Source organism: Myotis daubentonii, chromosome 16 (assembly GCF_963259705.1).
Source record: "Myotis daubentonii chromosome 16, mMyoDau2.1, whole genome shotgun sequence".
NCBI classification, from domain to species: domain Eukaryota; kingdom Metazoa; phylum Chordata; class Mammalia; order Chiroptera; family Vespertilionidae; genus Myotis; species Myotis daubentonii.
Genome location: NC_081855.1, coordinates 33,722,220 through 33,741,720, shown reverse-complemented (window position 1 = coordinate 33,741,720; position 19,501 = coordinate 33,722,220). Strand labels below are relative to the sequence as shown.

At 42.3% G+C, this 19,501-nt stretch overlaps 1 protein-coding gene across 1 annotated transcript in view; it reads right to left on the bottom strand.

Annotated features, from left to right (window-relative positions):
• Positions 1 to 15,333, bottom strand: part of LOC132219304 (leucine-rich repeat-containing protein 37B-like) — a 63,001-nt gene extending 47,668 nt beyond the window's left edge. The window contains exons 1-2 of the mRNA XM_059671675.1: positions 15,246 to 15,333; positions 14,956 to 15,083 (exon numbers count right to left, since the gene is read on the bottom strand). Of these exons, the coding sequence (XP_059527658.1) occupies positions 14,956 to 14,966 (11 nt within the window). The 5' untranslated portion in view covers positions 14,967 to 15,083; positions 15,246 to 15,333. The remainder of the gene's footprint in view (positions 1 to 14,955; positions 15,084 to 15,245) is intronic.
• Between the last annotated feature and the right edge of the window lie 4,168 nt (positions 15,334 to 19,501).

The window sequence follows — 19,501 nt, the reverse complement described above, 5'->3', positions numbered from 1 at the left end:
CACTGCCTAAGAGGCCTTGGGTCATCCCCAAACACGAAGACCTTGACTCATGGCCTTCCTGATCTTTTCATTCCTCTAGTACAGCGGTTCTCAACCTGTGGGTCGCGACCCCTTTGGGGGTCAAACGACCCTTCCACAGTGGTCGCCTAAGACCACAGGAAAAACACATATCAACACTAATAAAAGAGAAAAATGGTAATTGGCGTACGACCTACCCTTTTCATTGGCTAATCAGGGCTATATGCAAATTAACTGCCAACTAAGATTGGCAGTTAACTGCCAACAAGATGGCGGTTAATTTGCATATGTAGGCACAATGCAGGGAGGCGAAAGGGAAAGCAGGAAGAAGCCCCCTGCCACTGACAGTGATCAGAAACCCAGGGGGGAGCTAAGAGCTGGGGGGCAGGGCAAAGGCGGCCCTGCCCCCCAGCCATGATCAGAGAATCAGGCGCCTTTTCTGCCCTGGCCAGTGACAGCAGGAAGTAGGGGTGGAGCCAGCGATGGGAGCTGGGCACGGTCAAAGCTGGCAGTCCCAGGAGCTAGGGGTCCCTTGCCTGGGCCTAAAGCGGAGCCCACGATCGCGGGGCCGCTGCCACTGCAGGTCCCCGCTGCCCGGGCCAGACGCCTCAGCCAGAGGCTTTAGGCCTGGGCAGGGCCGGAGCCTGCAACCGCGGGGAGCTGGGGGTCCCCTGGCCAGGCCTGACACCTCTGCCGGAGGCCTCAGGCCTGGTCAAGGGGCCAATCCGGTGATTGGTGATTGGAGGGTGATGAGGGTCAACTCCCCTGGCCGAGGCATCAGGCCTGGGCGGGGGGCTGGGGGTCCCATGCCCAGGCCTGATGCCTGGGCCAGAGGCATCAGGCCTGGGTGGGGGGCGGAGCTGGGGATTGGGGGGATATGATGGTCCCCTTGCCCAGGCCTGAAGCCTGGGTCAGAGGCGTCAGGCTTGGGCGGGGTGTGGAGCAAGCGATCAGAGGGAGATGGGGGTCCCCTGCCCAGGCATGATTCCTGGGCCAGAGGCCTCAGGCCTGGGCAAGGGGCCGGTCCTGCGATTGGAGGGTGATGGGGGTCAATGCCTGAGGGCTCCCAGTATGTGAGAGGGGGCAGGCTGGGCTGAGGGACACTCCCCCCCCCCCCCCACACACACACCCAGTGCACGAATTTCGTGCACCGGGCCCCTAGTATAATTATATATTGTTTTGTGATTAATCACTATGCTTTAATTATGTTCAATTTGTAACAATGACATTGGGGGTCATCACAACATGAGGAACTGTATTAAAGGGTCGCGGCATTAGGAAGGTTGAGAACCACTGCTCTAGTATTTCAACTCCATAGTGGGACACATATTGTTAGTCAAATCAGTAATTTATTCATTCATTCACCAAATATTTACTAAGTTCCACTAAGTATCAGGTGTGGTTACCATTGGAGAAACATTAGTAAATAATCCACTCAGTCAAATATTAAAATGACCAATTCTATTTGTGTGATTGTAGGCACATCAATTTCACATGGGAATATCAATTTACTACCTAGGACAGCGGTTGGAAAACTCATTAGTCAACAGAGCCAACTATCAACAGTACAACGACTGAAATTTGAGAGCCAAATTTTTTAAACTTAAACTATATAGGAAGGTACATTGATATTAACTTTATTAGGGTACTCCTAAGGCTTAGGAAGAGCCACACTCAAGGGGCCAAAGAGCTGCATGTGGCTCACGAGCCACATTTTGCTGACCACGGACCAGGGAAATTTCTAAGATGCTTTTCAACCATTTCAAGTATCCTAAGACTCCATCACATTATTCATTCAACAGAATAAGGCAGAATAAGCACATACTTTGTACATAAGCATATAATTTTCTAATTCAAGTAAAAACTCATGAGACAAAGGGCTATTTCCTGGATATAGGATTGAAATGGAAAATCTTACATACACAATTACTAATAAAGAATTTTATATTCAATAAATCACCTTTATTACAAGAACAAAAGTAGAACCAAGATGGCGGCATAGGTAAACACCTCTACTTGCTGCCTCCCACAACCATATCAAAATTACAACTAAAATACATAACAACTATCAGCCAGAACCGTGGGAAAGCTGGCTGAGTGGAAGAACTATAACTAGAGGTGTAAAGAAGAAAGCGCATTGAGACTGGTAGGAGGTGCGGAGGTGTGGAGGTGCAGAGGTGTGGAGGTGCAGAGGTGCTGAAGTGTGGAACAGGATGGCACCCAAGTGTGCTGCTTTTTACTTTTTTAATTGGGAGGGAGATACAAACTCCTGCGTGCTCTGAGCTCCAGTGCCAGGAGAGACTTTGGGGGACCCAGACACATAAGGGGAGAAACTGGACTGTCTGGCATCGGGGCAGGAGCTTGGGGCAGCTTTCTTCCAGATGGAGGTGCTCACAACAGTCATTGTTCCTGAGCTGGGACCTCCCCAGTGCAGGGATGCCTGGCAGCCATTGCTGTTTGCTCCACCCTGGAGATTCCCTAAGACCCTGCCTCACCCAATTTACAACCCCACCCAAGCTGTGCGCAGCAGCTTTTGCATATGAATGGCCAGTCCTTTCTCAGCCTAAAACCTGTCAAACTGCAGCGGGGTCAGGGAGCCCCAAAACTATCAAAAGAAGGCAAAGGCCAGCCTACCTTGCTTCACAGCTGGGCCTCATCTGGACACTTCCAAACCCCATACAAAGAGGAGGAATCTGCTGATCTCTCTGTAGCTCCTGCTGGGTGGCCCCAGGCAGTGGCTGACTTTGCACCTCCTTGTAGATCCAAGAGCCAGTGTACCCAGTGGTCAGTGTGAGACCATTCCAGATTACAACTCTTCACATCCATAAGTGACACACTCAAGGGGCAGACTCAGTGAGCACCAAAGCCCCACTGAAGCAAGCCCTGACCCATAAGGGTGTCTCCAGCAGAGAAGTTCTCCCATTGAAGACATAACTGGTCCTCACAGCCAATTGGCCTGGAGGTAAACAAACACAGGGAAGCAGCCAAAATGTGGAGACAAAGAAACATGTCACAAATGAAAGAAATGGAAGAAAGCAAACTAATGGATACACAGTTCAAAACCACAGTTATAAGGTTACTCAAGAATCTTCTAGAAACTTCTGAGGAACTTAGTGAGACCTTCAAGTATCTTAGTGAGAACGCCAAAAAAAAACAAAAACACACACACAAAAAATCAGAAAAGGACCAGTCAGAAATTAAGCATACACTGACTCAAATAAAGAATAATATACAGAGATTCAACAGTAGAGTAGAGGATCCCAAAGTCAAAGGTTTGAAATATGAGGAAGCAGAAAACACCCAACTGGAAGTGCAAAAAGAAAGGGAATCCAAAAATATGAAGATAGTGTAAGGAGCCTCTGGAACAACTTCAAGCGTACTAACATCTGAATTATGGGATGCCAGAAGAAGAAGAGAGAGCAAGATATTGAAAACCTATTTGAAGAAATAATGACAGAAAACTTCCCCTACCTGGTGAAAGAAATAGACTTACAAGTCCAGGAAGTACAGAGAAGCCCAAACAAGAGGAACCCAAAGAGGACCACACCAAGACACATCATAATTAAAATGCCAAGGGCAGCCGAAACCGGTTTGGCTCAGTGGATAGAGCGTCGGCGTGTGGACTGAAAGCTCCCAGGTTCGATTCCGGTCAAGGGCATGTACCTGGGTTGCGGGCATATCCCCAGTAGGAGATGTGCAGGAGGCAGCTGATCGATGTTTCTCTCTCATCGATGTTTCTAACTCTCTATCTCTCTCCCTTCCTCTCTGTAAAAAATCAATAAAATATATTTAAAAAAAATGCCAAGGGCAAAAGACAAAGAGAGGATCTTAAAAGCAGTAAGAGAAAAACAGTTAGTTACCTACAAGGGATACACATATGACTGTCAGCTGATTTCTCAATAGAAACAATGCAGCCCAGGAGGGAGTGGCAAGAAATATTCAAAATGACGAATAGCAAGAACCTACAACCAAGATTACTCTACCCAGCAAAACTATCATTTAGAATTAAAGGTCTGATAAAGAGCTTCACAGGCAAGAAAAAGCTAATGGAGCTCATCACAGCCAAACCAGTATTATATGAAATGCTGAAGGGTATTCTTTAAGAAGAGGAAGAAGAAAAAGGTAAAGATAAAAAATTATGAACAACAAATACATATCTATCAACAAGTGAATCTAAAAATCAAATGAATAAAAAATCCAATGAACAGAATAAACTGGTGAATGTAATAGAATCAGGGGCATGGAAATAGAGTGGACTGACAATTCTCAGGGAAAGGGGATGTAGGGGGTTGCGGGAAGAGATGGGACATGTATGCAGTACCTATGGACACAGGCAATGGGGTGGTGAGGGCCTGGGGTGGGGTGGGGTGGGAACCAGGTGGAGGGAAGCTATGGGGGGAAAAGAGGGACATCTGTAATAATCTGAACAATAAAGATTAAAAAAGGGAACAAAATATAAGAAATAGAGACTATGTCAGAAATTCATCATGTTGTCATCATCATGTGCTAGGATTTGGTTAAAATCCATGAAGACATGGTATGAATTTGTTTTAAAGTCAACAAGACATGGTCTAAATTTTTTAAAGAGAAAATGGCATAAATAACACATATAACTCAATGTGCTAAGTGTTGTAATCATGGAGGTAGGTAAAAAGGTCCATTATCAGAAAGTGGATGATTCAGCAGTTTCCATTTTCTTCTTCTCGCCCTGCCCAACTCATAGAACAGCTCTCAGAAATTTCATCATGAGTATGAAGGGAGTTCCCAGAAGAAGTAAGTGAGGGAATGTAATTCAGGGTATCAATTGAGGACTAGTGCCAGGGCTGACCAGCTGACCCTGAGCGACGTATGAATGATTACTCTGGCACACGACTGCTGCTAAGGGACTGCCTGGCTATAGGAACAAAACAGTCATGTTCACCTGCCTCCTTAGGCTTTTACTGTAACAACAACTTGAACTAAAATTAACTATAGATACTATCAGCAGGGCAAAAACCCTGAAAAAAACACATGCATCTGCAGTGTCCTTTAAGCAAGGACGTCTGAATACTGACCATAAAGATTCCAGTAAATACCCGGTGTTCGCACGTACACAGACTTGCTTCCCCACAAGGATATACCAGTGCCCAGATCCTAAACCCTGCTGAAGGAAAAGCCTTCCCCCCCCCCCCCCCGCAACCTCCTCCCAGAATAAAGACAGTGCAAACTGAGTCAAACTAAAGCTTCAAAAAAGCCCAGACCCAAATCAAATTGAATCAGCCTTACACATTAGCAGCCTGGAAGAAGAAGCATGCCTATTCTGGGTGTATTATTTGCTTCAGTCTCTATTGTTCTTCTATACAAAATGCCCAATACACAATTTAAAAAGTGATACCTAGGAAACCCTCAAATACTTGAAATATATAAAGCAAGAAAATGTGACCTGGCTGTAAGAAAAGAAATATTCAGTAGAAGCAGAAGTAGACATGGCCCTGATGTTGAAATTATCAAATGGGGACTTTTAAAAAATTGTGATAAGCCCAGACAGTGTGACTCAGTGATTGAGCATCAACCTAAGAACCAAGAACCTAAGAACCAAGAGGTCCCCAATTCAATTCCCGGTCAGGGCACATGCCCAGGTTGCAGGCTCCACCCCCAGTACAGGGCATGCAGGAGGCAGCCAATCAATGTGTCTCTCTCTCTCATTGATGTTTCTATCTCTCTTTTCCTCTCCCTTGCTCTCTCTCTAAAATCTAGAAAAACATATTTAAAAAGTAAGTAAAAAAAACAGTTATAAAATGATTAAAGATTTGGTAGAAAGGGTGATCAGCATGAAGAGATGGATATCTTATCAGAGATACTGAAACCTTTAAAAGAAAAGGAATGCAAGAAATGTAAAATAAGGTCTTATAATTCGAAGTTGCATTACCTAGGCTAACAGCAGATAGAACAGAGAAAAAAGGAAATGTAAACTTGAAGACAGGTCAAAAGAAAATATCTAAACTAAAACACAAAATATTAAAAAATGCTGTAAATTAAAAAAGAGCACATCCATGATATGTGGGAAAATATCAAACAAAGTAACACACATGTAACTGGAGTACCAGAAAGAGAGTGAGAATGTAAAAGAAAATAACATTTGAAGACATAATGGATGAAAGGCATCAAACTATAGATTCACAAAGCTCAGGAAATCCAAGCAAGATAAATACAAAGAAAATGACAGCTAAGCACAGCATATTTAACATATTGCTGAAAATGCAAGTGCAGAATACATATTCTTTTCCCATGTGCATGGGACATTCATCAAGATACACGATATGCTGGCCAGGGAACAAGTCTCAATAAATATCCAAGAATTAAAACAGAACAGAGTATATTCTCTAACAATAATGGAATTTAGTTAGAAATCAATAACAATAAGATAGGTAAAACACTCCCAAATATTTGAAAATAAAGAACACAATTCTATATTACCCACAGGACAAATATAAAATTGCCAGGGAAATTTTAAACTAAATTATGAAAACACATCATATTAAAAAATGGCATAACCTAAAAGAGAATGTATAGGTTTAAATGTTTCTATTAGAAAAGAAGAAAGATATGAAATAAGTGAAGAAGGCATCCACCTTAAAAAGCTAGAAAAACTTGAGCTAATTAAACCCAAAGTAGAAGGAAGAAAATAATAAGATTGGTAAGCAATGACCCAGAAAACAAACAAATAAAAGAGAAAAATCAGCAAAGTAAAAAACGGATAATTTGGAAAGATTAATAAAAATTGATAAACCCTTGCTAATTCTCATCCATTTCTCACCAAGTCTTCACAAATTTCCTATTACTGGTAGAGACCAGCAGCTGTTGCTCCCAGCCTGGTGCCATGTCAGGGCCAGTCCTCCTGCCCACCATGGGGGAGAGAGCCTACAGGACATGGAGTGGAAAACAGCCCATAAACCACAAAGCACAGATATGGGGATGGGGTACCATCCTGGGAAGACTCAGCCCCCTGAGGCCCCACAGGTGTGCAGGTCCTGGGAATGGTCCCTGAGGTGTTTCTGCATAGGCCCAGAGCCAGCAGGGAGTTGAGAAGAGCTCCCTCCATACAAAGAGAGGAAGGGATAGCAGAAGGCAGTCAGCCCCTATGAGCAATGAAAAAAGTCTAGGCACCTTGAGATTGGGGGACCATTCTTAGCTCTGAAAACAGTCTCCGAGATCCCCAGATCAGAGAGATAGATAGAGATAGAGACAGAGACAGAGACAGAGACAGAGATAGAGATAAAGACAGAGATAGAGATAGAGGATGAATCCCATAGGTATTCTGCTGTTGAATTGTTCCTTTTTTATTATACTAGTATACTTCTCCCTCTCACCATTGCCTCCTCCATGTAAGAGACTGGAAAGGTTAGTGTCAATCCCAGAAAGGTGTAGGTCCAAACATACACAAGCAATTGAAATTAGACTCTTGAGGGTTTGGAACCTACAAGGAAAGCACCAGAAATGCCAACAGATTGGGCACAAGGACCTGAGCTCAATCTGACCTATGTAACCTCAAACACCTCTTCCAGACATATTCTAGGGCTTTATTTACATTTATTTTAAATTTATGCATGCTATTCTATGGTTCTAATTCCTTTTTGATTTTGAATTGTGTTATTGACTAAATGTTCTGGGAGATCACATGGGCCCCTCTTACTTCCCTTTATTTTTTTTCCTTCAGTCACACAGGGGATTTCATTGGCTGCAATGAGCTGAGTCTAGGCAGACACTGTAAGAAATTCATCAAACCAGCAATACTTGTTGACTATGAGTACCCAGTTCTGGTTTCTGGGTTTGGAAAGAATAGTTTTCCTTCTTCTTCCCTCCCTCCATCCTGGATACTCCCTCCAAATTTTATTAAATATGAAATTTGAGAAGTGTTAATATTAGAGAGGGTGTGGAACAATCAATACATGTACTCTGCTGCTGGGAATGTGAATTAGTCCTATTGCTTTGGAAAAGACTGTTGTCATCTGTAGAGTAAAGGTAAGCATAGCCAACCTTCTCCTACATACATCCTGCAGAAACCATTGCATATGTACGCCAGTAATCATTCACAAAAATGCTCATAACAGCCATGCTGGCATTAGCAAGCATAAAAGGGGGCAAATGAAAAATAAATCGTGGTATAGTCAGACACTGAAATATCAGCAGGAGTAAAAGCAAACATACTACAACTACACACAGTAACATGGGTGAATCTCAGAAGCATAATCAAGAGTGCAGTGTAAACAATATTAGGGAGAGAGATGGCTCAGAGGAAGAAGGGAAAGGGGACAAAGTTATAGAGGGGTATATGGGTGGAGAGCACAGGGATGCCTATCATATTGTTAGCCTTTATTCTCAATCCACATTTTATGTCTACTCAATACTAAATAAAAATAAGTATACAAATCAGAAAAAACATTTTAAATTGTATATATGTATAATACCTATAATGATTAAAGAAAACTGCCCAGAAAATTGTACACCAAAACAGTAACAGTGGTAAAAGTGAGCTTTTTCCTCTTCTATATTTTTCTTCAAAATTCTACAAATAGCATTCACCATTTTTGTTTAAAAAATATTTTAAATTACATATAAAAATTTATAATGAAATAAAATTGTTCATAATATGTCAAAGCATGGGCTATAAAATTTTTTAAGTTGGAGAGGTGTTGGTATGATCTCATCTAGGGATAAAAAACACAAAGATAAATCTAAAACTATTACTGTGGGATAAACGGGGATTTCTGTTTACTTCTTTTTGCTTAAGTATTTCTAAATTTCTCCACAGTGTTGCTTTTAAATATATATATATTTGTATTGATTTCAGATGGGAAGGGGGAAAGAGAAAGAGATAGAAACATCAATGATGAAAGAGAATCATTGATTGGCTGCCTTCTGCTCACTCCCCACAACGCTGGCATGTGCCCTGACCTGGAATTGAACTCTGACCTCCTGGTTCACAGGTTGACACTCAACCACTGAGGAACACTGGCCGGACTCCACAGTGTTGCTTTTAAAATAATGAATCATAATGAAAGCTTTTGCTTTGTCTTGTTTTGTTTTAAGAAGGAAGTGCCAAAGGCTCAATGCTTGCTTAAATTCATAGAAGACCCAATGCATCTTGTTCATGCTAAATCTCTTATATATGGACAGTCCTCAGCTCATAGTATGCATTCAATAATTATTTATAGAATAAACGAATGAGTAAATGAGTAAATGAATGAACAGAGTGTTAACTGAAGAGGTGGAAGAACACTTGGTCTCCAGATTATAATGTACCTTCTCCATCCATTACAGTCTAGAAAGGGCACAATTCCCATAGTTAAGAAGAAATGAAGCCTAACGTGGGAAGGAAGATTGTATGGCATCTCATTCCTTGCTTGAATGAAGTCCTTTCCAGCAGCTGAGGCAACATACAGTTAGAGACTGATAATCCTGGATTATTGGAAGGCAGAGAAGTTGTAGAATATTAAAGACAAGCACACAGCAACCAGCTTTCCAAAGAGGAGGGGGAAAGAAGATGGATTCCATAAACTTAAGAGTGATCAGATTCTCTACCTATGCAGTTCTTGGTAAGAAACCCTTTGTTGGCAATTTAAAAAGGAAGTATTCATGCAACCAGCTTTCCAAAGAAGGAGGGGGAAGAAAACAGATTCCATAAACTTAAGAGTGGTAAGATTCTCTACCTATGCAATTCTTGGGAAGAAACCCTTTGTTGGCACTTTAAAAAGGAAGTATTCATGCAAGTCAGCATGGGTGCAGCTAGGGTGAGTCAGGCTGGATGGACCCCTTCCCTCTCTGGCAACATGAACATCAGAGGAAGGGTGGGGTGGAAAGAGCTATAAACAAAATATCTGATCTTCAGCACTAAACAAAAGTACCCTGGGATCAAACAGGAAAGAGTAAAATTCAGGAAAGTGATGTGCAATCTATTGTGAATCATCATCATTGCTGTATGGGCCAGTATGCAAAAACAATAATAAATTTTGAGCCTTAATCTCCCCCAAGTTCCCCTCCCCCATTCCAGTCCTTCTCCTTTGAAATGGGAAAGTAGAGTCAGTTAAGCAAGACTGAAGCTCCACAAGAAGGATGGATGTTGCCTACCAAAGACCAAAGCTTGAAGACAGATGACTCAGTGTTTTCAGTAACTTTGACAGACCCAATTAATGGTACACGTCAGCTTCGTCCATCCTCTTGCCCACGTGTGTCTCCTGCATCCGCACATCGGATGTTCTGCTAGCCACAGAGACAAAGGTCACTGACTGCCACGCTCCCCCTCATATGCACACACAGTAGCCCACAGTTTGTAGAGAGGAGAAAGACAGTCATCAGAGGCATCCATCTAAGTGTCAGTTTCTCTCCCTAAGTATGCTCTCAATTTGTTGAGAGAAAGAAGGCAGTTCAGGCCCTCTCCTAGGGGAGGGAGAATGAAGTCTAAGGGGGAAGGAATCCATGGTCTTTTCTTCCCTTCCTTAAAACAACTGACAAGTGTTCTTGTTAAATCTACCCAGCTACTCCCAAGGAGATAGCTACCCAGGTCCACTGGAATATGAGCCATATTGGCTTGCTTTGTCACTACCTGCAGTGTCCATGTGAATGAGAGGGCTGTGAAATACAATGCAAAGCGTTAAGTCAACAGACCATAAGGACCTGGACAACAGACCTCATCTCTATCACTCTCACCCTCACTTCTTTCTCTCCAGGAGCCCACTCTTCTGTCTGTTCTTTAAATGCACCAAGCCCACTGCCACCTCCAGGTCTTTGCCCTTGCTGTTTCCTCTACCCAGATACACCTCCCCCTAATCTGTGTGAGTCTGGCTCCTTCTCAAGCAGGTTCTAGATGAAATGATACCCCCTCCCAATGGGCTCCCCTCTCCAGCTTATTATGCAACTTCCACCCAACCTTCAGACATTCTCTATCATATTATATATGGTTTATTTTCTTTCTAGCTTTGAACTCCATCTTCTACTACCTTGTTTGTCTGTCTGCCCCACTATATTTTCAGCATCTGAAGAGCAGGGATCTTGCCTTTCTTGTCTGTCACTGTATCCCCAGGGCCCAGAAAATGCCTGTCATACAGTAAAAGCTCAATAAACATCCACTGAATATGGACACAAGGAAGATTTCACTCACTTAGATCGTTTACGTTACATATTCCTTTCAGTAACCAGGTACAACTTTAAAAGCTTAATTATATTACTCAAATGTTCCCAGAGCATCATAAGTGGTGGGTTTCAGAACTAAAAAAAATCCCTCTGATTAGCTCAAAAGTTCCTGTTCTTTGGGCTTTAAAGTTTTCTTTTGAGTAAAAGCACATATTCTTTGTAAACAAACTTACTTGGAACCCCACAATATAAAACTAATAAAAATACAGGTGCTTAAACCAAAACCACAATGAAATTCTATCTCATGCCCATTAGTATAGATACTACCAAAAAAACAAAAACAGAAAAAAACAAGTGTTGGCAAGGATGTGGAGAAATTGGAACTCTTGTGCACTGTTCATGGAAATGTAAAATGGTATACAGCTGCTGCATAAAGCAGTATGAAAATTAAAAATAGATTTACCATATGATCCAGCAATCCCACTTTTGAAAACAGGATCTCCAAGAAATATTTGTACATTCCTGTTCCTAGCTAAAATGTGGAAGCAACCCAAGTGTCCATCAACAGATGAATGGATAAGCAAAATAGATATATGCATACAATTGGAATATTATTCAGTCTTCAAAAGTAAAGAAATTATGACATACGCTACAAAATAGATGAATCTTGAGGACATGCTAAGTGAAATAAATCAGTCACCAAAAGACAAATACTATATGATTCCACATATATATATGAGGTACCTAGAATAGTGAATTTCATGGAGACAAAAAGTAAAATGGTGATTTCTAATGGCTGGGAGAAGTGGGGATTGGGGAGTTATGTTTAATGGGTATAGAGTTTAAGTTTGCAAGATGAAAAAAGTTCAGTGATGGATGATGGTGATGATTATACAATATATGAATGTACTTAATACCAATGAACTGTACAATTAAAAATAATTACAATGGTTGCCTGGCCAGTGTGATTCAGTGCTTGAGTGTTGACTCATGAACCAGGAGGTCACCAGGTCAATTCCCATTCAGGGCACATGCCCAGGTTCCAGGCTCAATCCCCAGTGTGGGTGTACAGGAGGGAGCTGATCAATGATTCTCTCTCATCGTTGATGTTTCTCTCTCCCTCTCCTTCTCCCTCCCTGATATCAATAAAAAAATTTTTTAAAAGAAAAACACTTATAAATGAGTTAACAAATTTAAAAGTGAAATGAATACTTAATATTGCATATCCAGAGGGCAGGAGAGGTAGAGTAGCATTTTCCCTTGAGACATGAACTGTATTTGTCACAAGAGTGGATGTTTAGGTTACAGGTCACATGGGCCAGCCCTGAGTACCACATCCCAAGAGACATAGGTGCTTTTGTGTTCCCTGATAAATTGGTTTTGTATGTGTTTGTGATATGAAGAGTCCTCTAGAGCATGAGGTCTAGGTCAGAGTCCCTTCCTGCCTGTGTCTCAAAATAGTACCAATCCCGGTGCTTTGAAAGTTGGGATGTGTTAAGCAAATGATACCTCTTGTCTACCACCAGGAGCAGCAGTCCCAGAATGTCAACCTTATGCATGGTTTGTAGGTGTCAAGAGTTGCCATGAAAGACTGGCCAGTGAGGCTCAGTTGGTGGGTGCTGTCCCATGCACCGAAAAGTAACCAGGAAAAGTGTGGAAAGATTGCATACACCAGATAACCCTTCGGAACAGGTCATGTAGCTGGTTTAAGAGAGAACCAGAACATTAGTTCCCTTTCATTGAGGACAACAAACAGAGCTCAAAGCACTTTCTTTAATCACCATGCATCTCGCAGATGATGTCAGGCACCTGAGATGGTTTCACTTGGAAACACAAGGAAGTTTGCAAGGAAGAGTCACAACATCAAGGTTCTTTCCTCAGAAGGGACCCATAAATGGAATAGCTATTCTAAATTTCATGAGCTGCCCAGGATACAGACACATGACAGATGGACTGATAGGAAAGGAGGGAGAGGGTAGGTTGAGGTAACAGCAGAAAATTCCAATATAGACTAATTGCAGGACTGAGAAGGAAGGTAGATGACCCCAATGAGGGAACACTGACCCTTCCCTCAGATATACTGACCCTTGCTTCCTCTTTCCCTGAAATAGTAGAGTAGCTCAGCTTTTACTAAAAAAACATGCTGTACAAGCACATATCACAGGATGTGGTAAAAGGAGCATTTACAGAAAGATGACAGGATATTTGGTATTTCTGTAAGGTAAGAAACTATGGATGCTCTAGGCACTATTATGAAATAATTATAGTAAGCACCTCATACAGGAAACACTTCATCTGAGAGATGATGCCCACAGGGCCCCAAGTGTAGTCCTGAAGCATAGTTAGTGCTCACTAAGCATTGGTTCCTGTTGTTATTGGGCTGGAAGACCTGAGGCTTGAATAGCACATGAAGAGTATCACAGCCTGGTCTCTTATTTATCCAAGTTAAGTAACAAATAGAGCTGATCTGATTCTTAAATGTCACCAATGATGCTTGGGGGCCTGGGAGGGCCAAATGGGGAGGTATAAAGACTCAGGAAGTACACAAAACACACAAAATGTTTTCTACATTGGGGAAGTCAAGAAATGGCAGTAAGTATATTGTGAAATCAGACATTTGTTCCTTCATTTTTTCTTTCACTGAATAAGCAAGTATTCCGTGCAATGTAAGGCATCTCTGTACACCACTTCCATTCTTTCAGCCCCATCTCTTACTCTGGCCACCACCTCAGCAAGTTCTGCACACAGTTTGTCCAGCTCCATGTAGATATCATCTGAAGGCACTTTACTTTGGCCATCATGCATACCCCTCTTTTCCTGTATCAGAGATTCTCTGATGCTGAGATGTAGAATGCCTACAGCAATCTGCTCAATACTCGGGCATGTGCAACCTGGAAGTACTGAACAAGCACTCAATTCTGAAGTGGAGGGCATTACAGCGAAGGAGGAAATCTGTGACTTGTCCCGTGGATGTCAGTCAGCCTCTCCCCTCAGCCACAACAGTGCTAAATACAATGAGCTTGTGCAGAGACACATTGGTGACAAGAATGGAGGCTACACATGGTCCTATCGGTATGGGATTTCTCTCATCAAGGCCAACTTAACTATTGCCACTACTGAATGTCTAACCTCCCAGCAGCAGAGATGTCAAGTCTCAATAGGGCCCCTCCCCTCAAGGAGAGACATGCTGAGTATCCTGAGAAAACAATCCTGCAAGAGAGAACAATCAAACCTCGGTGCCTTTGCCAGCTGGTAAGATCTACAGACAGCATGGTGTTTGCACAACACTGCCTCAGGCAAAATGTTCCATTTCATGGCAAATGAGATGAGTCAGTGGGCATATGGGATCCACTGGTATTACTATGTACTTAATCACCCAGAAGCAGCCAGACCAAGAAAATGGTGGCGTATGAATAATTTAGCTAAGAGGACAGCAAACTTCAGGATTGAGACTCTCCACAATGCAATATATGCACTAAACTAAAAGATGATAGATGATGCCATGGCCCCAGTAACTAGAACATATAAGAACCAAGGAATTAATGTAGGATTGGTCCCTCTCTCCATGATTCCCCTTGATCTATTTGTGGTTCCCATCCCTGCAACATTAGGCTTTGCTGGATTAAGTTGGATTAGGCTCTGCTAGGTTCCAGGGAAGGATGGGGACAGTGATGACGCACTAGTATAGGGTTCCATTTAACCTGAAAGAACTAATAAAACCATCTGAAGGAGGCTTTCTAATGGATTTGACAAAACAAAGGCACAAACATATTGGAGGGAAGCAAGGGATGGACTGTATCATTCATATCTTTTGACCCTACTCCTTACCTCATCCACATGCTCAGTCATCACTCTTTTACATTTACATAAGCTTCCTGCAGGTGTCTTGCTTCAGCCTGTCCTTCATAACCCTAACTTCTTCCGTGGGGCTCCTCTGATCCTGTGATGTGGAACACCTGCAAGAACACACCACACACGCATGAGCAAAGCAGAAGTGCGAGGAAATTATATCTGTGATCCACCATTGGCCAATGAAGGGTTGTTCCCATCAGCTATTACTGTGTAAACAATCTCCCAAACCTTAATGGTATAAAATACAACTATTTTATTCTACTCACAAATTCTATGAGTCAGAAATCCATGCAGGGCACAGTAGGAATGGCTTGTCTCTGCTCCATGCTGCCTGGGGTCTCACCTGGGAAAACACAGGTGGCAAGGAGTGAGTCCAACGGATGGGGAATCACCCAGAACCGTGCTGTCCAATATAAATAATATGCAGTCATGTATGTAACTTTGAATTTCCTCATAGCCATATTAAAAAATTAAAAAGAAACTGATAAAATCAATTTTAATAATCTATTTTCTCTAACACAATATCTCCAAAATTTTATCATTTATGCACGTATTCAATATAAATAAAGAGACATCTTAACAATTTTATTTGGGGTGGGGGGGGTGGAGGGAGTACTAAATCTTTGAAACCAGGATGTAGTTTGTGCCTTCAGAACATCTTACTTTAGATTATCCTCATTTATTTCTTTTCTATTTTAAGTATACTTTTTATTTTGAATTAATTGTGGATTCACATTTATTTGTAAGAAATAAAAATAGACATGATACCGAGAGCACAGACAACTGAAGCAAAAATAAACACGAGACCACTATGATATATAAAACTTTTGTACATCAAAGGACACAGTCAACAGAGTGACAAGGCAACCTGTGGAATGGGAAAAATTTACAAATCATATATCTGGTCATTTTTTTTAGGGGGGTGTCTATTTTCTGTTATTCATATTGGGTGATTTCTATTGTTCTGTTTCTATTTTCTCTGTACCCACCCACTGAACATTTTATTTTGGTTATGGTATTTTCCAGTTCTATGATTTCCATTTAGTTCTTCTTTATATCTTCTACTTCTCACTTTCTATTTCTTTACTGAGGCTTTCTACTTTTTCATTTGTTTCAAGAGTTAGACTAGCCCCATTTAAAGTGCTCAGTAACCTCATGTGACCAGTAGTTATATTAAGAAGTACTATAGTTCTAGAGGCTTCCTCACTCCTCTGCCTGGAACCTAGGCTGGGATGACCTAAAGGCTACGCTCATGTGGGACTGTATACTAGAACACCTGCATGTGGTTTGGGCTTCCTCATAGCATGGCAGTCTCACGCTCGTCAGTCTTCTTACTGGTAGCTTAGAGTTCCAAGAGTGAGTGAGTATTCCAGTGATGAAGGTTGAAGCTCCATGGCTTTTCCCAACCTAGCCTCAGTGGTCACATGATTGAACAACAGTCCCTAGCCGTCTCTGTTTCAAAAGAAAATATAGACCCCACTGCTTGATGAGAAGGGAGGTGGTCATAATGGCCCCATTTTCTAAATGCCATAGAGATGGAAACTAAGAGATAAATGCTTCCCCTTTCTTTCCCCAGGAAAAATATTCTGAGATACACGATACTGCTGCCTGTGTCTCATAATACTCTCCCGGTCAATCAAGCTGTAGTAAAAGATTTCGACAAGATGGCAGCGAGATAGGCAGACACATCCCAGGTCTTGTCCCGGAGCAGATGGAGTAAGCAGCTGAAACTAATAACACCCACCCTGAATTGGCGAAATTACTCAGCTGGTGAGGCGGTTTACAGCCGGGAAAGGCAGAGCTCCCCTGGAAAGGTAAAAGAACCAGGGATCTGGGCAGGAAAGTTTGCCAGACCTCTGAGCCCAGAGAGTCAGAGGGAGATCGCATGGCAGACAGCCGCATCTCTTGGGACAGGCACAGCCCCTGACTGGGGAAAGGAGACCCGCAGGATTCCTGGCACCGGGGGATTTGAAATCTGGGTTCTGTGATTACAGAGGACTGAGCCTAGAGGCGGCAGCCTGAAGAGCTGACCAGACCATGCAGTGCCGGTAAGAGAGGAGCTTACAGAAATTCAGCCTTCCCTGTATCCACAGCTGGCATTTGTTTGTTTATTTTCACTGAACTCTGTTCATAGGACATTTCGGATACAGACATTCACCTGTGCTGAAGAGAGGGAGAAGGTGCAGATAAGTGGAATCTGGGGAGAGGCTGGGGAGAGAGGGGGGGTCGGGAGAGGTGCCAGCGAATTGAGTGCTGACACACCCCCGGGCCCAGGACTGGGGCAGCCATTCTCTCCGGAGGGTGGGACTCCTCCACCTAGCCCCCAGGCAAGGAGCACAGCCACACCCAGATTCCACCCTGAACGAGATGAAGGATTAAAATAATCTGATCAGTCCCTGGGAGTTAACAGGGTCTGGCCTATAGAGGGGCTTTCAGTCCCAGCAATAACACAGAGCAGAGTAATGATTAAAGAACCAGCTCTGGGCAGTTGACCTCCCCAAACCAGTTTTAAGTGCAATAGAGAAAATAAACCCTTGCTACTGGATAGAGAAGCTGTATAGCCTCAGAGGCCAACCCAAAAACACTGCCACCCTGAGGCTGAGCCACAAACTGACTCTTAGCTAAACACAAATTAAAGCAGTCTGGGACACAAATACAGCCTGCTTTAAAATAAGGACTGTGGTTTACAACACGGAAGAACAGTGTATCGCAGGGAAATTCAACACTCTCCTGAATACCTGGCAAGACCAAGGTGAGCCAGACTGAAGAGTAGAAGAACCAAAGGACCTTCACTACTGCAAATTTTTTTTTCTTTTTTCACCTTTTAACTAAGAAACCAATTTTTTTCCTTCTTTTTCCATCACCTGATTTTACCCTTTTAATTACTACATTTTTATTTTTAACCAGTATTATTACTGCTACCATTTTACCATTTTTAAAGTGCCATTTTATTTTCTCTTTATTTTATTTTGGGATTAGTGTTCTCCATTCTGTTTTCATCATTCCTTTAGCATCAATTTTCCCTACCTCAATTTTACCTCTATGCTAAAACCCTCTTCCTCACTTTTCCCCTTTTGTTGTCCTGTTTCTCTTACCCTATTCCTGCTTTAAATTTTCCCGATTCCTTCTTTTTTCCCCGTCAAAATTTCACCCTACTAATATATCCTATTTCCACTCCACTGCTCTAAATCCTTATATACCTATCCCTTATCTTTCTTCACTATCCAAAATTTTTTTCTCTTCTTTTATCTTTCTATTGTTTTGTTGCTGTTTGCTTGATTGTTGAGTATATTGTTGTGTGTGTGTGTGTGTGTGTGTGTGTGTGTGCATTTTCTTTAGGACTGGTTGTGAGGTTGTTTTTCTTTTTCTTTTTTTTCTGCTGTTTTTTCCCCTCCCTCCACCACCACCCTCCACCCCTCCCCCCGGTTATTTTTGTGCTTCTGTTTTCCCTTGCCTCTCTTGATATTATTGGTTATTTGTAGTTTGCATTCATCTCCAGGGATCTGTTGCTGGAATTTGTTGGGATTAGTGGCAGTTCTATCGGAGTTTTCTCCACATATAAATAGTTTCTTCCCCTCTTCTACTTCATTCTCTCTTTTCGCTCTTTTTCTCTTCTTCTTTTTTTCCCCCCTCCTTTTTCCCAATTTCATTTTCACTCTTTTTTTCTTACTTTTCTTTTCTTTTTTCTCTTTTCTCTTCTTTCTTCCTTATCCCCTAATCGCCTTAATTCAGGTGGTCACCTTTATTTGGGGTTATTAATATCATGAATATATTTGTGTTCAGTGCCTGGTACGTTGTGCCTTGTTGTGTTGTATTATGTGCCCTTAAATCAACGCAGCAGATCCAAGCAACAGCAGCCTCCTGATCACCACACCCTCTGAGGAACAGCAGCTGTACGTGAAGCCTCCTCCCACCAGCCAGAAGAGCCACCAAAGCTGTGAACAGCACCCACCAGAGGAGCTGCTGCCAACTGAGGAGCAGCTGCTACCACAACTGCCCGAGGAGCAACCACAGCCCAAGGAGCCACTGCCACCCAGGGAGCAGCCACTGAATGACTCAATGTCTAGATATGTCAGTGAGATCAAACATGGGTAGACAAAGAAACCCCCAAAGGAAAGAAAAGGAGGACTCGCCAGAAAAGCAGCTAAGTGATACAGAGGCATGCAACATGACAGAAAAAGAATTCAGAATAAGGGTCCTAGAGTGCATAAACCGGATGGAGGATAAAATCAACAACATATACAAGAAGCAAGAAGAAACAGATGAAAAAATCAACAACTTAAGTAAGACCCAAGAAGAAATGAAGAGCGATATAGCTGCAATAAAAAACACCATTGAAAGTATCAACAGTGGACTAGGAGAAGCAGAGGACCAAATTAGTGAATTAGAAGACAAGGAAGCAAAACACACCCAAACTGTACTGCAATTGGAGAAAAAAATTAAAAGATAGGAGGAGAGCCTAAGGGAGCTTTGGGACAATATGAAATGAAACAACATACAAATAATAGGGGTGCCAGAACAA